This window comes from Bufo gargarizans, chromosome 1 (assembly GCF_014858855.1).
Source record: "Bufo gargarizans isolate SCDJY-AF-19 chromosome 1, ASM1485885v1, whole genome shotgun sequence".
NCBI classification, from domain to species: Eukaryota; Metazoa; Chordata; class Amphibia; order Anura; family Bufonidae; genus Bufo; species Bufo gargarizans.
This window is the reverse complement of record NC_058080.1, coordinates 569223729-569243563: the sequence shown is the minus strand read 5'-3', so window position 1 is coordinate 569243563 and position 19835 is coordinate 569223729. Positions and strand designations below refer to the sequence as shown.

Below are 19835 nucleotides of genomic sequence, written 5' to 3'. Positions count from 1 at the left end.
GAAGAAGAGTTATAATATGGCCATGAGCATGAGGCCCTATCTTGACTCATTATCCTCAGCTTGGGCCTTTAGTTCTCGAACAGTTGATTACCATAGAAAATAATGGTGTGGGCAGGATTTCTGGCCATTTTAGTAATTTGTGTGTGATACGTTTTGCTGCTAAGTGAAGGTGATGTCACATTTCCAGGCAGGAACAGTGATATGCAGATTCCAGCTACCTTCTCGACACGGTTTGCAAATGTGGTCAGGGGCATCTATGTGCTAAAGTACATACCCATCATAGCCCAGGTGTACATCTATCTATATAAGGATCTTCTAATGCTATTTCTTACCTAGAAATACTCATTCTTATCTTGGACCCAATTAAAGAGGTAAAGAAATCATCCACCATTTTTTAAATAAATCATGGTGCTGGTCGTCTAGTGACTTGGCTAAGATGGCTGCTCTGCCCAACAGGTTAGGGGCCCAGGGAGGTTAAACTCCCCCCCCCCCCCCCTTCCCCCCACAGCCGGATTGCTGAGATTGGCCAGTCAGTGCAGGTGGGCTCCAATGGCGGTGATTGGTGCAGAAATGGACAGTACCAATCACCCCCAAGCTTGGACAGGGGACACCAGTGTTTGGTGTCCCCTGTTAGCACTGAGATTACCTGATATGCTTTTACCAGCCAATAGCAGCGCTAGAGAGGCAGAGGGAGCAGGAAGAATCTGTGCCCCTCCGTATTGTGAGTTGGGACTTGTGGTGCACCACCACAACCATCTCCTGTGTAATGGTGAAAAAGAAGATTTTCTACAACTACTGTAGTGATCAGGGATTTCTTTTTTTGTTTATTTGCAGCAGTTCCAGATCCCTGATATACAAAAAGCTGGCCATGTGCATTGTACAGATGGCCCTGTATAATGCATACATGTTATTTAGTTCTGCAGGCCAAGCGGGAACATACCTTCGATTTCAAGATGTGATGATAAAGGTCTTTTTTCAAATCCAGGAAGGGGAGGGTTCCAGTGCTTCTGGAAGTTATAGTGCCCATGTTGTACCAGGTCAACATTTCCCTGGTGAAGTCCCCTGAACAACAAGGAAGGGATGGACCCAAAAAAGATTGAGTGTTGTTCCAAAAGCAGGATACAAAAGGACACCATTTATCACTGCCCTGAAAAACCTGGCCTGTACATAAAGGGTTGCTTCAAAACGTACCACTCATCTATTCGTCCACTGTGGCCCCCATTACTGTCTCCTGCTCTGTATGCTAATTACTATTATCGGAGCGATGGGGAGGAGACATCACCTTCTCTCCTGGGCGTTCCTTCTCCCTGCTGTAGCGATGTCCAGTCGCAGCGCAGAACATCACAGCCAGGGAGAAGGAATGCCCAGAAGAGAAGCTGATGTCTCCTGCCCATCGCTCCGATAGTAGTAATTAGCATACAGAGCAGGATACAGTCATGGGGGCACAGTGGGCGAACGGAGCGGTGTCCAGGAATAATAGTAAGTGCAGGGACATCCCTTGGCGCCGCTCTATGTAGCCTGCTCATGAAAGGTCGTCTTTAACTTTTGATACAGGAGGCAGGTGCTGGCAGCAAAATCACATAGCCGACACCCTGCCTCTGACAGGGAGCTGCGATCAGCAGCAGTTAACCCCTCAGGTGCGGCACCTGAGGGGTTAACTGCCGCTGATCTGCTGCTGGCACCCGCCTCCTCTATTAAAGGTCAATTATAATTGGTGGCGCAGTGCGCCCCCCTCAACCCCCCCAGTAATAAAATCATTGGTGGCAGTGGCCACAGGGTCCCCCTCTCCCCTCCCCCTCATTGCTGGCAGCTTCTGATCGGAGCCCCAGTAGTGTAAGCCTGGGGCTCCAATCTGTTACCATGGCAGCCAGGACACTACTGAAGAGTGTAAGGTCCTATTCACACCAAGTAGAAATCACCCCCTTTCCCAATTTTACATATAAAATATATACACAATAAATAAATATACATATCACATATCGCCACGTCCAAAAAGTCCAAACTATTAAAATATAAGAAGAATCTATGCGGTGAATGGCGGAACAGGAAAAAAATAAAAATAAAACTCTGCTATTCGCCATTTAAAAAAATGCAGAATGCACATGGCTTTTTTGGTGTTTTATTTTTTTCGGGTGGTATCGAGTATCACAATACTTTTTTATGGTGTCGAAACCGAATCCAAATTTTGGTATCGCAACAACTCTACTATGAATACATTACAGTAAAATCTAGTCTAGGTGGGGTGAATGACAGATGACATAAGAGTTTAGCACCTTTTGCAGTTGTCCCCGGCATGCAGACTCCCCCGTAGTAAGGTAGTCATTGCATACTGTAAGTGTTGGAGTCTGATGTTATATAAGGCAACAGTGCTTATGATGTGATACTGATGGACAGATTTGACTTTTTTAACATTTATTTGCAGATAATTGACCGATCCAAAGGGATAGCTGACATTCCAGAGTGGTTTCACGGGAGTCGCCTGAATTATGCAGAAAACCTCCTGAAACACAAGGACAATGATAAAATTGCTCTGTACGCCATAAGTAAGTAAACACTGAAGCAATGGTAAAAATGTGGTGACACTTATTTTTGTCCCAAGTCACTGGCACAGCATGAAACGGACCCACTGAACGCTTTGCAGCACTACAATTATTACGCCTGGATGTAGTGAAGGAATCCTGCAGCGGAGTAAACAAACATCGAAATAGAGACGTTTCGAAAAGTCCCCAAATCATGTTTTCTCTCAGAGCATGGGGAAATGGGAAGATCCCAGATGGAAATATGTGGTTACCGTTTCCTTTTTGTCTTAAAATAAGACTGCTTAGGCTGTGCCCTACCAATCACACGCTGCTCCCATATCAATGCATCACAAGTCTCTCGCCAGTCTCTGTACTTCCTGGTTCTTCTGGTCATGGACATGTGACTCCTGCAGCCAATCAAAGGCTCTAGCGGGTTACCACTGTGTTTAATTTTGATTGGCTTGAAAATCCCTTTAAAGGGTATCTGTCAGCAGATTTGTACCTATGACACTGGCTGACCTGTCACATTTGAGCTTGGGAGCTGAAGGCATCTGTGTTGATCCCATCTTCATATGTGCCTGCATTGCTGAGAGAAATTAAGTTTTAATATATGCAAATGAGCCTCAAGGAGCATTGGGGTTGTTGCTGTTACTTGTAGAGGCTCTGCTCTCTCTTCAACTTCTGCGTCCTCTCCACTTTGACAGGGCCAGGCAGTGTAAATGTGCAGTTGCAGAGAGAGCTGAGCCTCTCGGTGTAATGTCAAAGCCCTTATTGCTCCTAGAGGCTCATTTGCATATATTAAAACATCATTTTTCTCAGCAATGCAGGCACATATGAACATGGGACCAACACAGATGCCTTCAGCTGCCAAGCGCACATGTAACAGGTCAGCCAGTGTCATAGGTACAAATCTGCTGACAGATGCCCTTTAACTCGCATGTGAAGAAGAACTAGTGCAAAGACTGCATAGGAATATGGGGTGAGAAACTGCCAAACACATATGACTTTGCTTTAGGGTTGTTTCGGGTATCGAACTTTTGATACCCAAACAATACTTTTAGCCCGGTATCGATACGATACCGGAATTTGTCTTTTATTAATACTAGGCTGTGCGCCATATTCCCTCAGCAGCTCAGGGAAGAAGGAAGCAGTCTCTCCCTCCCCCTGTGCTGCCGCTGCCTCCAATGAGAGAGCAGAGGGGCAGAGGAGGGGAGGGGCTATGGCCACTGCGCCACCAATGATAACTAACGTTTAATACATTACAAATACAGCCGGCGGCAGAAACACATTGCCGGCACCCTGCCTATGACAGGGTGCTGTGATCTGCGGCAATTGACCCCTCAGGTGCCGCACCTTAGAAGTTAACTGCCGCTGATTGCAGCGCCCTGTCAGAGGTCGGGTGTCTGCAATGTGTTTCTGCCGCCGGCTGTATTTGTATATTAAACGTTAATTATCATTGGTGGCGCAGTGCGCCTCCCCCCCCCCCCCCCTCCAGAATTAAAAACATTGGTGGCGCAGTGTGCCCTCTCCCCTCCCCAGTATTAAATTGGTCATTGGTGGCAGTGGCCACAGAGTCCCCTCACCTCCTCTCTTTGGTGGAAGTGGCAGCTTCTGATCCGAGCCCCAGCAGTGTAATTGTGGGGCTCCGATCGGTTACCATGGCAGCCAGGACGCTACTGAAGCCCTGGCTGCCATGGTAAGCTCCCTTCTGCTGTGTGTACTATGCACAGGGCAGCAGAGAGAGTGTAAGATCCTATTCACCCTAATAGAGCTCTAAACAACCCCACTTTGCTTATCTCTCTGAACACTCATTAGGCTTGTTAAAATCCAGCATAGTGGTGCTGGCTGTCCTTGTGCACATTAGATTGTCATTAGATCATGTTGATGCCCCATCCTGTCCAGTGTAAGGTAACCATACCTTATGGGCCCCCCTCTTATTTGTAATAGTTCCTATATGCATTTATATCCATTGTACAGCACTATAAATTAAAATGTCTCTTCCCCTGCTAATGGCTGATACACAGGGCAGGGATCAGGAGTGAAGCTTTTGTTCCTGACTATTGCCCGCTTGTTTAGCTGCAATAATCTGCTCTGCATGGGGATGAACAGCCGTTCAACAACAATATCCGATAAAGGCTACAAAATTTGCCTATGATAGTGGACTCTAACAATATAGTTTTCAATACACCTTTTTTAAAGGTAAATGAGGTTTATGGGAGAGCATATATATTATATCCTGGTGTTCTGATAGTTAGTTTTCTACCTATAGTGTCTGTTTGATAAGACAGCAGTGTTAAAGGAATTGTCCAGCCTTAAAGGGGTTTTCTCATTTCAGACAATGGGACCCACTCCTATCTCGTAAAACCCAGCCAGCAAAGTAAAGAAGGGCACACCGCACATGTGTGACTGCCCTCCATTCATTTCTGTGGGGCCACCGGAAATAGCCGAGCCATCGGCCACATAGAAATGAAAGGAAGCCGTGGCCATGCAGTGCGCTCTTAATAATTTCTATGGGGATTCTGAAAATAGCTGTACGCACTGCTCGGCTATTTTCAGCAGGCCACTAGGAACGATTGGTGGTGGCTGGACATGGCACTGTCAGCCACCACTTTGCTGACCTCATTTTAGGCGTCATTTTAGAGATAGTGATATGTCCTGGGGCGTAACTACCATAGAGGCAGACCTTGAGACTTCTAAAGGGCCCAGGGCAAGAGGGGGCCCAGTCTTAGTTGGGATTTTCTCCACTTCTACTGGAGGTTAAAACTTGGTCAGGACTAGTGTTGAGCAAACTTGTGTTTTAAGTTCGGCGTCTAAAGTTCGGGATCAGGTTATTGAAGAATTGCGTTATGGATTCCGCTACCCCGGACCAAGTTATTGTCCGTGGTAGCGGAATCCATAACGCGATTCTTCGATAACCCGAACCCGAACTTTAGACGCCGAACTTAAAACACAAGTTCGCTCAACACTAGTCAGGACTCTAAAGGAACAACTTTTAGCAAATGAGGCAGTGGAAAAATGGCCCAAGGGTAATTGAAATGGGTTTAGGCAGAAACCCTTCTGTCCTGTGTAGGGGGCCTGGTTTGATCCTTGCTATGGCGCCCTTACTTCTCTGTGTACGCCACTGGATATGCCCCCATTGTTTGAGATAGGAATACCCTTTTAATGATTAATTTTGGTGACTGACGACTAAAGGGTCCAGTCCAGTGCGGGCTGGTGGGGGACCACGAAGCGCGAGTAATGGCAAGCGCTTCACTTACCCTCCGTGGTCACATGACACAAACAAATCCTCGATGTTAAAGAAATTACGTTCGTGTGCGTGAGCCCTTAGGCCTCTTGCACACGACCGTTGTGCTCCCATGGCCATATTGCGGGCCGGATACGGCAGTTCCGCAATACACGGGGCACCGGCTGTGTGCATTTCGCATCACTGATGCGGACCCATTCACTTGAATGGGTCCGCAAATACGGAGATGCGGTGCGGAATGGAAGCACTACGGAGTGGTTCCGATCTGTGCTTCCGTTCCGCAAAAAAATACAACAGGTTAACTGAACCACAACATTCGTGTGCATGAGCCCTTATTCTGTTTATTTTTTATATATACTGACGTAAAAGTGCCAGTGCAAAATTAATGTGTGCATGTCTCTCTCTCTCTAATATATATATATATATATATATATATATATATATATATATTTTTTTTTTTGAAAAGGGTGAAAATGACGTTAGAAAAAAAAGAGTGATACCTCACCAATCCCCCACTGTGGCAATCATTGGCTGAGGTGGGTCACAGGTGGGGGATCAGTGAGGTAAGTATGGCTCTTTCTGTTTAAAAAAAAATACTTTTTTATGTTGTTTAAAAAAATAAAAATTAATGTCGGGTTAAGCCGCTGTATACCCGTCTAGTGCTGATTTTCTCCAGTGTCTTGTGGTGTACTTCTTGCTGTGTTTATCTGCTTTCCCATTATTAGCTATTTATTAAAGCCAGTCTCTGCCAGGCACTTGGCATTCCCGTGGTGATTATACTGAGCTGTATCTCATTATGTTCCTCAGGGGAAGGCAGGGAGAATGTGGAAAAAGTGACATTTGAAGAATTGAGAAGAGATGTTGCTTTGTATGCAGCTGCCATGAGGAAGATGGGAGTCGAAGCTGGAGATCGTGTTGTTGGTAATTGTCTACAGTTTCTTGCAGTGTGGCAGTCAGCAGTCTGCACTCCAGAATATAAAGTGGCCGTGATAGAGGAAAGCTACCAGGCTTTAATAATTTGTGCTTTGCTCACTAAAATCTCCTAAATTCTAGCGCTTTACTTTTTCTTAGCCAAGAACGTGTTTGACCTCTACAGCGATCAATATCAGAACGTCACTACCTTTATTATTAGTGCAATAAAACTTGTAATTTATGCATCTTTTCTGAGTTCATTTGTTTCAGTGACTGAGAACTATCTCCGTATACACACTTACACAGAGGATGCTGTCAATCACTGAGCCATCTTGAGCTCAGAAAGAGCAGAGCTTTAAATGTATACAAGTGTTACTGAATCTTTTCCCATAGAACTACATAATAATCAGCTTGGCTCCTCCTGCTCTATAACATGCTGCCTGCAGATTAGACACAAAGGTGGAGATTTATCAAAACTGGTGCAAAGAAAAACTGGCTTACTTGCCCATGGCAACCAATCAGACTGATCTTTTTATTTTCTAAAGGAGCTCTGAAAAATGAAAGGTGGAATCTGATTGGTTGCTAGGGGCAAATAAGCCAGTTTTCCTTTACATCAGTTTTGATAAATCTCTTGAGTTCAGAATGACAGGATCCCTTTAAACTAATCCATCAGATGGGGAAATTTATTAAAGCGGTTTTTGTTGTCATTAGCAACCAGATTCCATGTTTTATTTCCCAAAGGAAAATAAAAAGTGAAATGTGGAATCAGATTGGTTGCTATGGGCAACTAAAACAGTTTTGATAAATCTCCCCCATTTGTATAACGCAAAACATGATGCCCAACAGGCAACCATATGCCTGACACGTGGCTCCCTGAAAAATGGTAAAGCAGTCTTTCTTAGGGTAATGCTCAGGCATAATCCCAAAGCTGCACCTTTTTTCCCCCTGTTATGGAGGCACTATATCATCTTCAGTTGTGTGTATGTATTTGTATCTATGCATAGGCTCTTTTATGTCTTTAGTCTGTGGTCCATCCATATAAATTGTGCCAGAAACTCTGAGATTCTGTTTTGGATTTTTTTTTTTTCCCTATTGAATTCAAACTTGTTTTTATCAAAAGCCCCCCCCCCCCTACACATTAGGCTGTTGTCGGTTGACACCCCCTTTTTTTGGCAGGACTGGCCCCCAATCTGTTGTATGGGGAGCTCCAGGCTCCCACTTCTGACCGATAACATCAGGGGAGAGAAGTATTGGGTGCATTGAATTTTGACATCTGATACTTTATTCTCCCAGGAGATAAGGTGTCACCGCAGCTTACTCCTCTCTCCACAGTGAAAACACGTACACCCTCAGCCGAACAGAGTGTCCATGGTGGTTTCAGGAAAGATAGCTGACGGACAGCAGTCATTGAAAGTGTATGAGAACCTCTGATAAAATGTATGAAGTAAACGCTGGCCAATTTTTTTTGCGAAAGTCATACATGTGCCTACCTCCTCACATGGCCCTAAATGAATATATTTGATGGCATCATGGGCTACATTTGAGGCCCCTACTATATGTTGGCTGACCACCACTGCTATAAAACATATAAGGACTTATGTAACATATTGTTAGACTTAAAGAGGTTCAGCAAATAGTATTTATTATGTAGACAAAGTTAATACAAGGCACTTACTAATGTATAATGATTGTCCATATTGCTTCCTTTGCTGGCTAGATTCATTTTTCCATTACATCATACACTGTTCATTTCTATGGTTATGACCACCCTGCAATCCAGCAGTGGTGGTCATGTTTGCACACTATAAAAAAGCACCAGCCTATGTGCGCTCCCCACGGTCCCAGCCACCAGAGAAGCTGGCACTTTTTCCTATAGTGTGCAAGCACGACCACTGCTGCTGTATTGCAGGGTGGCCGTAACCCATGGAAACAAGCAGTGTATAATGTAATGGAAAAATGAATCCAGCCAGAAAAGGATGCAATATGGACATTAAAAACACATTAGTAAGTGCATTGTATTACCTTTCTCTACATGATAAATGCCACTTACTGAAGTGACATGGCAGTCTTTAAAAAAACAGATCTCAAATGGTTGCTCCTACCAGACCAAGCTTATAATTGGGGTTTTTGGGGCTCAGAATATTTATGGACTGTCCTCAGGATAGGCCATCAATATCAGGTCGGTGGGGTTCGACCCTCAGCACCTCTGTCGATGAGTTGTTTGAAGGGGCCACAGTGCGAGTGCCATGGCTCCTTTAAAAAGCTGATTGACGGTGGTGCTAAGAGTCAGACCTTACTGATCTAATACTAATGGCCTATCCTGATATAGACACTCAGTATCCTGATCCCTGAGAAAAACACTTTAATCCTAATTGAGACTATTGGTAATCTTGTCACGAGATTTCAGTAAGGTTGTACAGTACCGTACAGTAGCTACAGGTTCTTGGTCATAATATGGAAACTTCTCTGTAAAAAGAGAACTCGGGCACAGATTGTAAGTGCATTTCTTCTCCGGGGATCCTATTAGAGCCTTAATACTGCCATCAAGGGTCATTTCTGTTCAGAAATTGGTTTACAGAATTGGCCAGATGAGTGTAATAAAATGAGCATCTGCTGGATAAATATGTGCAGCTTGTCCATAGACTAATCTGTATAGATATGCTATCCGTATTGAGGTGGTTATCAATAGCTCAGCTCAAGGACCAAATCTGCAAATAAATTATATTACAAAGTATCTTTAGTGAAAAGATCTAGTCTTACTATATGAAATTCTGTATATTGCCCCACAATCCGCATTCATCATTATATTACCCCAAAGTGATGTACGTGGCAGTTGCCGGATGTTTAATGCAGTTGACGCCCTGTCACAGTGAGATCGCTCCCATCTTTTCTGGTCCTATTTTATCCTTATATCTGAACTATAGTCCCTACAGCTCCATTCACTGGGGGAGAATTATCAAAACTTGTGTAAAGGAAAACTAGTGTAGTTGCCCATAGCAACCAATCCGATGCCACATTTCATTTTTCAGAGCTCCTTTTGAAAATGAAAGGTGGAATCTGATTGGTTCCCATGGACAACTAAGCCAGTTTTTCATTACACCAGATTTGATAAAACTCACCCATTGTGTGTAGTGGACGGCACTGACTACTGCAGCGTTGTTCCCACTGAAGTGAATGGGTGCAGTGCTTCATAGAGCTATGTAGTTCCAGTGCAGGAACTACTGCGGAACATCTGATCAGTGGGGATGCGAGGTTTCGAACCCCCGGCAATCAGGTATATTAGGAGCCCATGGTATCTGAGAGGTTAGACAGAAGGAGGGGGCTCTTTCCTCCTAACAGACCCCCTGCAGTGAATCATGGGTTTCCGATCAATTGCTATGGCGACCTTGGCCCTTGTGAAGGCTCCCAGTCCTGCCATAGAAAACTGCCTGTTAAAGGGGTTGTCTGGGCTTTTTCTATTGATGACCTATCCGCAGGATAGGTCATCAATATCAGATGGGCGGTAATCCGACACCCGGCACCCCCGCTGATCAGCTGTACAAGGAGACAGCATGCGCAGTGCTCACGTGCAGTCTCCCTTCTCTCTTCCTGTGCTCTGCTGTATGTCTATGGCACAGCAGCAGCGGACAGGAAGAGAGACGGGAGACGTGCCGTCTCCTTGTACAGCTGATCAGCGGGGGTGCCCAAAAATCTATGGTGGAATTTTCTTTTTTTCAATTTCACCTCAAATAATTATTTACCATTTTTCAATACAAGATATGGTAAATTAAAGTGGTTGTTCCATCTCAACATTTTTGACATGAGCCAAAGCTCTTATTTTCGGAGCTCTTAGAGCAGTGAATGCAGGGTGACTGCATACGTACTGCTCTCCCTTCACTTTGGGAGCCCTGCTCTGGAGATAGGAGTGGGTTCCAACCTAGTGATATCCTAGCGATATGTCATAAATATTGAGATGGGAAACCCTTTTAAATGGTACCATTAAAAATTCAACGTCTCCTAAAAAATTTAAATGTGAATGGAAAAGTTGAAAAATTATAGCTGTTGCAAGGCAGGAAGGAAAAAACTAAAATGTAAATTGGTCCTTAAAGGGGTTGTCCCACTTCAGCAAGTGGCATTTATCACGTAGAGATAGTTAATACAAGGCACTTACTAATGTATTGTGATTGTCCATATTGCCTCCTTTGCTGGCTGGATTAATTTAACTGCTCGTTTCCATGGTTATGACCACCCTGCAGTCCATCAGTGGTGGTCGTGCTGCTACACTATAGGAAAAAGCGTTGGCCTCTCTAGTGGCTGGGAACAATGGGAGCTCACTTAGGCTAGTGCTTTTTTCTATAGTGTGCAAGTACGGCCACCACTGCTGGACTACAGGATGGAAACGAGCAGTGTATAATGTGATGGGAAAACTAATCCAGCCAGCAAAGGAAGCAACATGGACAATCACAATACATTAGTAAGTGCCTTGTATTAACTTTCTCTACATGATAAATGCTATTTGCTCAAGTGAGGTTAAAAAGTGGCAGTTTCAGTGACATCGCTCGTTATCGAGCCACCGATTACCTGATGAACGAGCAAAATACTTGTACATTTGTGCAGTCACCTAAATCATTTACCAGCAGCAGATCATGGCATCTAAACGGCCTCTGCTGCCGGCAAACAATGATTCTGTATGGGGCCGAGCGATGGCATTAGCGATCACGCCTCCCCATACTGTAGAGGAGATCACTGCATGTAATAGGAGCAGTCTCCTTCACTGACGAGCAGGCTGCTCCATTTGGCCATGTAAAGAGGCCTGAACATGCATATTATTTTTCAATTCTGCCAACAGGGTCAGTTCCAGCAGATTAATTTTTTAGGTTACTTTTAAGACTAAATGACTTAAAGCAAACCCAATGTTTTTTTTTTTTTCTTTAGGCTACTTTCCAAACTGCATACAGACAGTGGAAGCTATGTTGGCTGCGGCAAGTATTGGTGCAATTTGGAGTGCCACATCTCCAGATTTTGGAGTGAATGTAAGTTAAAAGAAGCGATGAAACTCTGTTAAGGTTTTATGATGCACAATTGCAGAATGCCTTGTGATAAATGAGGAGGTCTGTCACCTCTCCTGATGTGTGCTTTAGTAAATCCTCTCAGGCCCCATGAAATAACAGTTCTGGACATCCTTTCTTAGAATTCTGCCTTGTGCCGTCCCTCTGTTAGGGCTCCTTCACACGACGGTATGGCTTTTTCAGTGTTTTGCGGGCCGTTTTTAACGGATCCGTTTTTTGTTTCAGTAGTGTTTCCGGTTCCGTTTTTCCGTATGGCGTATACAGTAATTACATAGAAAAAATTGGGCTGGGCATAACATTTTCAAAAGATGGTTCCGCAAAAACAGAACAGATACGGAAGACATACGGAGTACAATCCGTATGGGTTCCATTTTTATTTTTTTTGCGGACCCATTGACTAGAATGGAGCCACGGAACGTGATTTGCGGGCAATAATAGGACATGTTCTATCTTTGAACGGAAATACGGAAACGGAATGCATACGGAGTACATTCCGTTTTTTTTTCCGGAACCATTGAAATGGCCCGTATACGGAACGCAAAAAACGTTCATGTGAATGAGCCTTTATTCTGTTATTTCTGGAAGGTGTGTATACATTTACAACTGGGTGTTATCAGTCTCCTTGTCAATAGAGCCTGTCCCTGCACAATGACTCTGACAGTGCTGACAGTATCGCACTGTAGTGGGGGACACCCAATTGACGAGAAGTGTTAGTTCTCGGTTGTCAATTTATTTGTGCGTTTCCATGAGGGATGACGGAGGAATTGCACAATACAGAGCTTTAATAAAAGAGGATGCAGAATTATTTCATGGGGGATACAAGTATTTATTGAAGTGGACATGGAAGGAGATCCAATAGGATTGTAAAATGGTGTGTAATCCTCATGTCTTATTTATCCTATTGTGCCTGTATTTTTTTAATACATTGCTGATTATAACTATTGTGTGTGTGTGTGTGTGTGTATGTCAGTCACAATTGAATATTAGACAGTAGACCATGCAGGGAGCAGAGTATAGTCGTCTCATGATTGGTTTAGTTGCGCACTAAAGGGGAGATTTATCAAAAGAGAACGAGGGTCTACTGTGCTGCTGGAGGACGTGCCTAATTTATGAAGAGGTGCATCCTCTGGCAGTCCATGCTCCAGAATTAAAGCGGTTATCCAATCCTAAAAAATGCTCCCCATATACCGGGCCCCCCACGCTGAATATACTTACCCAGGTCCCGCTCCCTGCGCCGCTCCTGGTCCCTGCACCGCCGCTGCTGCTTCTACCCATGCCCGGATAAAAAACATCCAGTGTCAGGGGGGCAGCCAATGGCAGGTGGGGACGGGGATGAGCCTCCCTAGTGTCACCCTCAATGCTAGGGAGGCTTGTCCCAGCTTGCCATTCGCTGCTATCGCCCCACCCCCCGACACTGGAATTTTTAAATCTGTGCACAGGGAGAAGCAGCAGTGGCAGTGCGGGGACCAAGAACAGCGCAGGGTTCCGGGTAAGTATATTCAGCGTGGGGGGCCTGGCATTGTATAGGATTGGATAACCCCTTTAATGGCAGCATTCAACAATGGCAGTTCGGAGCTATCATAGATTTCTGTCTTCATTTGTGCCAGAAAACTGGTGCAAAAGAAGATAAGTGTGGCAGTTCCTCTGGCCCTGCTCACCTCCTGCCCGCGCCATGCCACCCTTTTAAGAAAATGGCGAAGCCTGCACAGAGGAGCCACTTGTGATAACATTTGCCACAAGTAGCATTTAAAAAGTTGAAAACTCAAGGTTTGTGAGTCTAGGGATGAGCGAATCGACTTCGGAAGAAGCAGCAGCTCTGTACTGTATTAAAATGTATTGGCTCCGATGAGTCGAAGTTATTGCTTCGAAAAGTCTCACAAGACTTTGCGTAATAACTTCATAAATTAGAGAATGTATATAATGTGGAGAACACTCAAATATCTGGTAGTTGTAATGAAGTTATATCTTATACAGATAGATATTAAAAGTTATTTTATTCAAAATAGTAAAAAATTAAAAATTTATAAAAAAAAAATCAATGAAAGAGATCTTCTAAATAATCACGTAAAAATGCCACTAATAAAACATGTTAATCCCACTTTTACAATCAAAGATAAAAAAATATAATAAGTTACAACATATGGTTACACAGTATTAAACAAATAGTCCACATGGAGAAAAGGATAATCGTGTCAGAATCCTGTATGCATGACATATATCGTATTCCATTAGTAGATGGTCCACAAGATGCAATCAATAGTTATGTTAAACTCCTTGAGGATAAATGTCCTGCACGGGGGAGTAATAATGAAGGTACATTTGTTAGTCCGTATAGAAACTACTTCCGTGAAATCATGTTTGTCTCCATGCGCATCAAGATAGTATATTTTATCTGATTGTTCATGTATAGTTGTTCAATTCAATTTATCTTATACAAGGAGTCCGTTTGGTCTTATCAAGCCGATAGATGTTAGTAATTTTACATAAGTCGCTGTGTAACTTACCACATTCAATTGCTGTTAATGGCAGCTTGGATATATAGCTTATATATGTACGTTACCAGTCGCTGGCCACGGCTTTGTGCTGGAGACGATCTCTGCAGCCTCTGCGTATATCGAGATTTCCGCCTGCTTGTACTTTACCAATCGCTGGCCGTAAACCCTGCATTTGAATCAAACCTTGCAGTCTCTGTTATGTCGGGGTTTTCGCGTGCTCGGCGTCCTACGTGTCACGGGACCTTCGATGCTTCCTGGTTGGATCAGCTGGTTGGCGGCTCCGGAGTGCTCCTATTTGTTATAATGTGGATAAGTAACTATTGTTCAATATTAGATAGGAACAATGTCCATAGTACTGTCGCCAAAACCAAACTTGTTTCGGGGCTGCTAGCTCCTTCATTAGTGGTAGGTATCCGTGTATTGCGGACCCCCCCGTATGCGGGCCACAATATGGCTACGGGGGACACACAGTCGTGTGCAAGAGGCCTAAGTCTACCCTAGCACAGACGAAGTGGAACACCCGCCGTTAAAATGGTAACCCCAGCTAGTACTCGAACCAAACCCTAGCCTGTCTGCACCCTAATTCTAGTTGTAGACCATATTGTGCGCCTCCTCCAATGCTTTTCGCCTGGATCTGAGTACATGGAGCTATAAGATGGCTATTCAGAGAGGCAGTGGCGAGTTGCTCCAGCTTTCCTCTCTCTTTTATAGACCAAGCCCTCCTTCCCACTACATCGCCATGCTGCAGAAACAACACTATTCAAATGTATAGAATGGCTATTCAAAAATGTAAAAAAAAAATCTTGTAACCAATCAGCCATGTGTGAATTTACTGGTAAGGTTCTGGCACTTATGCTCACTTGCATGTGTAGGAGGTCCTTTTAGCAGTAAACATCTGTGTTCGCTCTCTAAACAAAGGTGTGACTGTGGTCAGTAGGTAAGAAACAGCCAGAGTCAATATGTTACAGGTGTTTTGTGCGGATTGTGTGTTTTGCGAAAAAGAGAAATACATATAAAGTATAGTACATATTGTCAACATGAATACCTGTAATCAAGCAGGCAGCTGCACGAAAATGAGTACTGCGAGACAGATCATCTGAAGCGATAGTAACATAGGGACATTTTTAGACGCTGGTCTAAATAAGACCCTGCACTGGTGGTGGTCGCCGATCTTCAGCGTATCCACCGCCGATTCTAAATGTAAGCCAGCTTCCTTGCTGCTATACATGTAGACCATTTTCTACGCCTTAACAGGGGTAGAAAATTATGAATGAAACAGGCCTGTCGGCCCCTTCCCACGCTATGTCCCCTTTTTTAGACCTGTTGTGAGCAGGGAAGAAGTTGCAGATTCTGCTGCAACATGACAGAATCTGCACCAGATATACGCCACAAAAATGGCGTATATATCTGTAAATGGCCATCATAGTTTGTAAGGTTTAAAAAAGACATATGTCCATCCAGTTCAGCCTGCTATCCGACTGAGTTGATCCAGAGGAAGGCAAAAAACCCTCATGAGGTATTTATTAATGGCACCATTTCATTTACCATATTGTGTAATGGAAAGTGGGGAAAAATCCTATGTGGGGTGAAATTGAAAGAAAAACACAATATGCCACCAGGATTTTTAGAGTTTTGTTATTACGGCATTTACTACTTACTAAAAATGAAAGGACATCCTTATTCTGCAGGTCAGTACCATTAAGGCACGACTAAATAAAAACCTTTGAAAAAAAAAATACACATTTTCTTTGCATCTCCATTTTCTGACACCCATATATTTCTGTCTACAGAGCTGTATGATTGCTTGTTTTTCGCGGGGCGAACTGTAGTGCCTATAGGTACCATTTTGGGGTACATATGACTTTTTGATAATTGTTATTGGGATTTTTTGTACATTGTATTGTTTACAAACTCCCAAAAAAGTTCCACAAAAATGTGTATGAAGGAGGCCTTAGGCCATTTCACACCGACAGCATTTTGCTTCAGTATTTGTAAGCTGAAACAAGGAGTGACCTGAAAACACAGCAGAGGTACATGCGTTCGGAAAGTCTTCAGACCTTTTCACTTTTTTTCACATTTTGTTATGTTGTGGCCTTATGATAAAATAAAATAAAATGTTTTCCCCCTCATCAGTCAATACCCCATAATGAGAAATTTTTGCTAATTTATAAAAAAAAAAAAAAAAACACTTGAAATTTAGATCCAGGGGCCTCCCATATCTCTTGAACATATTTGAGATGTTTCCACATCTTTATAGGAGTCCATCTGTGGTAAATCCAGCTGATTGGACATGATTTGGAAAGACACTTCCTTGTCTATATAAGGTCTGACAGTTGACAGTGCATCAGAGCAAATACCAAGTCATGAGGAGGAAAGAAAGGCTTGTAGAGCTCATAGACAGGATTATGTGGAGGAACAGATGTGGAGAAAGGGGAAAAAAATCTGTGGCACGGAAAGTTCCCAAGAGCAGAGTGGCTTCCATAATTTTTTAATGTGTGAAATGACTCTTCCTAGAGCTGGCTACCCCACCTGACTGAGTAATTGGGTGTAGAGGGCATTGGTAAAAAAGTTGACTAAGAACCCAATGCTCACTCTGGCTGAGCTCCAAAGATCCTGTGTTCAGATGGGAGAAACCTCCAGAAGGTCAGCAATCGCTGCAGCAGTCTACTAATCTGGGCTTTATGGAGAGTAGCCAGGAAGAAGCCTCTACTTAGTAATAGACAGATGAAAGCTGCTTGGAATTAGCAAAAAAAAAAAAAAAAAAAAGCACCCACAGGACTCTCAGACTGGGAGTAACAAGATTATCTGGTCTGTGCTGTCCTCATCAGTATGTCCGTTCTGTAGCCCTGAAAAAAAAAAATAGCACATGTCCTATTCTTGTCAGTTTTTTCATAAATTAAATCAGATATGCCTCTTTTGTGGTGTAAAAAAAGTTGCAAGTCATGGCAACTGTGAACTTTTTTTTTTTGTGATGATTGCAGCAAACACCAGGCTGCAATGGGACGAGCCTACCTAGCGTCACTTGCAGCGGGCATCAGGAGTTAATAAATGACCACCTAAATTCTGGTCTATTCTGGTATGTTTTTTTTTATTAGTGCTCAGTATCTGTGCACAGCTAATAATACTTTACATTTGCAAACTTACACTAAAATATTGTTCAAAAGTGAACGTACAATATAGCATTAGAGTTATGAAAACTGTCAAAAAAAAACAACTTTTTTGCCAATAGCAACCAATCACATGCTTGGGTCCATCCTTCATTTGTCACAAGCCATATGACTGTTAGAAGCTATGAGAGTTAGCAGCAGAAACGACATGCCCCATGAGAAGGACACCGACTCTAGCCTGCAGCAGAAAGGACACACCCTTTAGCTGGCAGCTTGAAATACAGGTGAAACTCGAAAAATTAGAATATCGTGCAAAGTTCATGTATTTCAGTAATGCAACTTAAAAGGTGAAACTAACACATGAGATAGACTCATTACATGCAAAGCGAGATATTTCAAGCCTTTATTTGTTATAATTTGGAGGATTATGGCTTACAGTTTATGAAACCCCAAAGTCTCAATTTTTAGGTCCCCTTTGCTCAGAGAATATGGATTAATTATCTGACTAGAATGTGACACTTTGAGCCTAGAATATTGAACCTTTTCACAAAATTCTAATTTTAAGCTGCATTAATGCAATTCCTTTTAAGTTGCATTACTGAAATAAATGGACTTTTGCACGATATTCACATTTTTCGAGTTTCACCTGTAAATGTAGCAGAGCAATTGGAGCAATGAATGGGGAGATCTGTAGATCCATGTGAGATACAGGGCTGGTTCTAGGTTTGTTAGAAATAGATTGTCATGTACTATGAAACCTTTAATTATTGGATTTGTTTTAGGTAATCCTGAACAGTGCTCTCAAACTGTCTGATTTCATTGAGTCATTATGACAAGTTGTATAATTTGTGTACCCTGACGAAAAGGTGCATTTCCACGCATCAGAGAGACCCATATGATGTGTTGTCTGGCATCTGCCGGAACAGAACGCCAGAATGCTAAAAGGCAGATGTGGATGTAGCCTTAGAATATAATAGAATAAACGCGCTACATGCCAATGTTAATTATTTATATGTTTACCCTTGTGGCATCATGCTCAGAAGTATTGTATACTATATTATACAATACAGTTTATTCTCTATATCTCCTGCCACTTGGCCATCAAAAGAATATTTCTTCTAAACCCATATACAGTCGTAGCTTAATTTTTCCCCTGCGTTTCTGCATTTGGCCACCAGAGAGCAGCAGCGCCTCACAGTTTGTAACTCTTTTCTTGCTACTCGCATGAGATTTTCCCTTCTTTTACAAAATCTATTAGAATTCTTTCCCTCGAGACGTACATGAAAGTGTTAACCCTATTTCCAGATTTTCATATGTTGTAAATGTTCGCTTGTTCTGCAATTCTCACTTCATTAAAAATCAATCTCTTCCCATAATCCTTCATTGCCGGCCAGTCACTTGTACTCAACTTGGGGTTATTGCACTAAATCATCTGTTAGACTACAATTACACAGTAATGTTCCATCACAGTATCGGTTCTGACTGTATAATTTTGTGTTCTTTTGGCGTCATTGCTCTTAATTTAACTATTGTCTTTGTAGAGGTTTATACTCCAGCTACTTGATTGACATAAAAAGGCTCTTAAGGAGTCTTGCAGTTTGGGCCGAAAGCTAGATTACATAGGTTTTAGCAACAAATTATTGGTTTCGGAGTACGCATTTCAGGGTAATTACATAAAGTTTTGCTTTGCTGAGCATTTTCTGAAAACACGTCAACGATACAATATTCCAGCTTTCTGTCACTTAATGGGAAAGTGTCATCAATAAATGACCTATTGTTCAAATACTGTCTTCATGCTTTACATAGTTTAAGATTTTTTGGTGATGCTTTTCTAACTTTTCCATGTATATTTAAAAATATAAAATAAAATTTGCAGTTTTTACTCTGGACCTTAGAGACCCAAACACTTTCAGTAGGGGTTGGCTGAGCGCCTGTTTGGCCAACATCTATCGCTCCAACTCCTCCATACACATACACTCTCAGAAGACAGGAAAAAAGCCTCTGCCAGGCACCTCCCGCAGCAGCTTATTTCCAAGAAGAACGCAAGGATCGGGGGTTGAAATTCAACTGTGACAGGGGAGAGTCAGAAGCTCCCTATACACCTTAGATTGTCAGCTGGACACCGTTAAAAATGGTGGGACTGTCCGACAATACTCTTATGTTCGGGGAGGGGGGTACCTTAAATGGGTTTTCCAAGATTTCGATACTGATTACCTATTCTCAGGAGAGGTCATCAGTATCTGACCAGTGGGGTCCGACACCTGGGACCCCTGCCGATCAGCTGTTTGAGACGCCGCCGTGACCTTCTTGCAGCTTTCCCTAGGCCAGTGACGACACGTTAATGTGTCACGTGGCCTAGACGCAGCTCAGTCCCATTCAAGTGAATAAGGCTGAGCTGTAATACCAAGCACAGCCTCTATACAATGTACGTCGCTGTGGTTGGTAAGCTGTGAGAAGGCTGCAGTGCTCACAGGAGCGCCGGTGCCTTCTCAAACCGCTGATAGGCGGGG

The 19835-nt window shown here is 43.1% G+C and overlaps 1 protein-coding gene across 1 annotated transcript in view; it reads left to right on the top strand.

The window, feature by feature from the left end:
• Window positions 1–19835, top strand: part of AACS (acetoacetyl-CoA synthetase) — a 103570-nt gene that overhangs the window by 10833 nt on the left and 72902 nt on the right. Inside the window, exons 3-5 of the mRNA XM_044275649.1 lie at window positions 2423–2543; window positions 6571–6684; window positions 11590–11687. Of these exons, the coding sequence (XP_044131584.1) occupies window positions 2423–2543; window positions 6571–6684; window positions 11590–11687 (333 nt within the window). The remainder of the gene's footprint in view (window positions 1–2422; window positions 2544–6570; window positions 6685–11589; window positions 11688–19835) is intronic.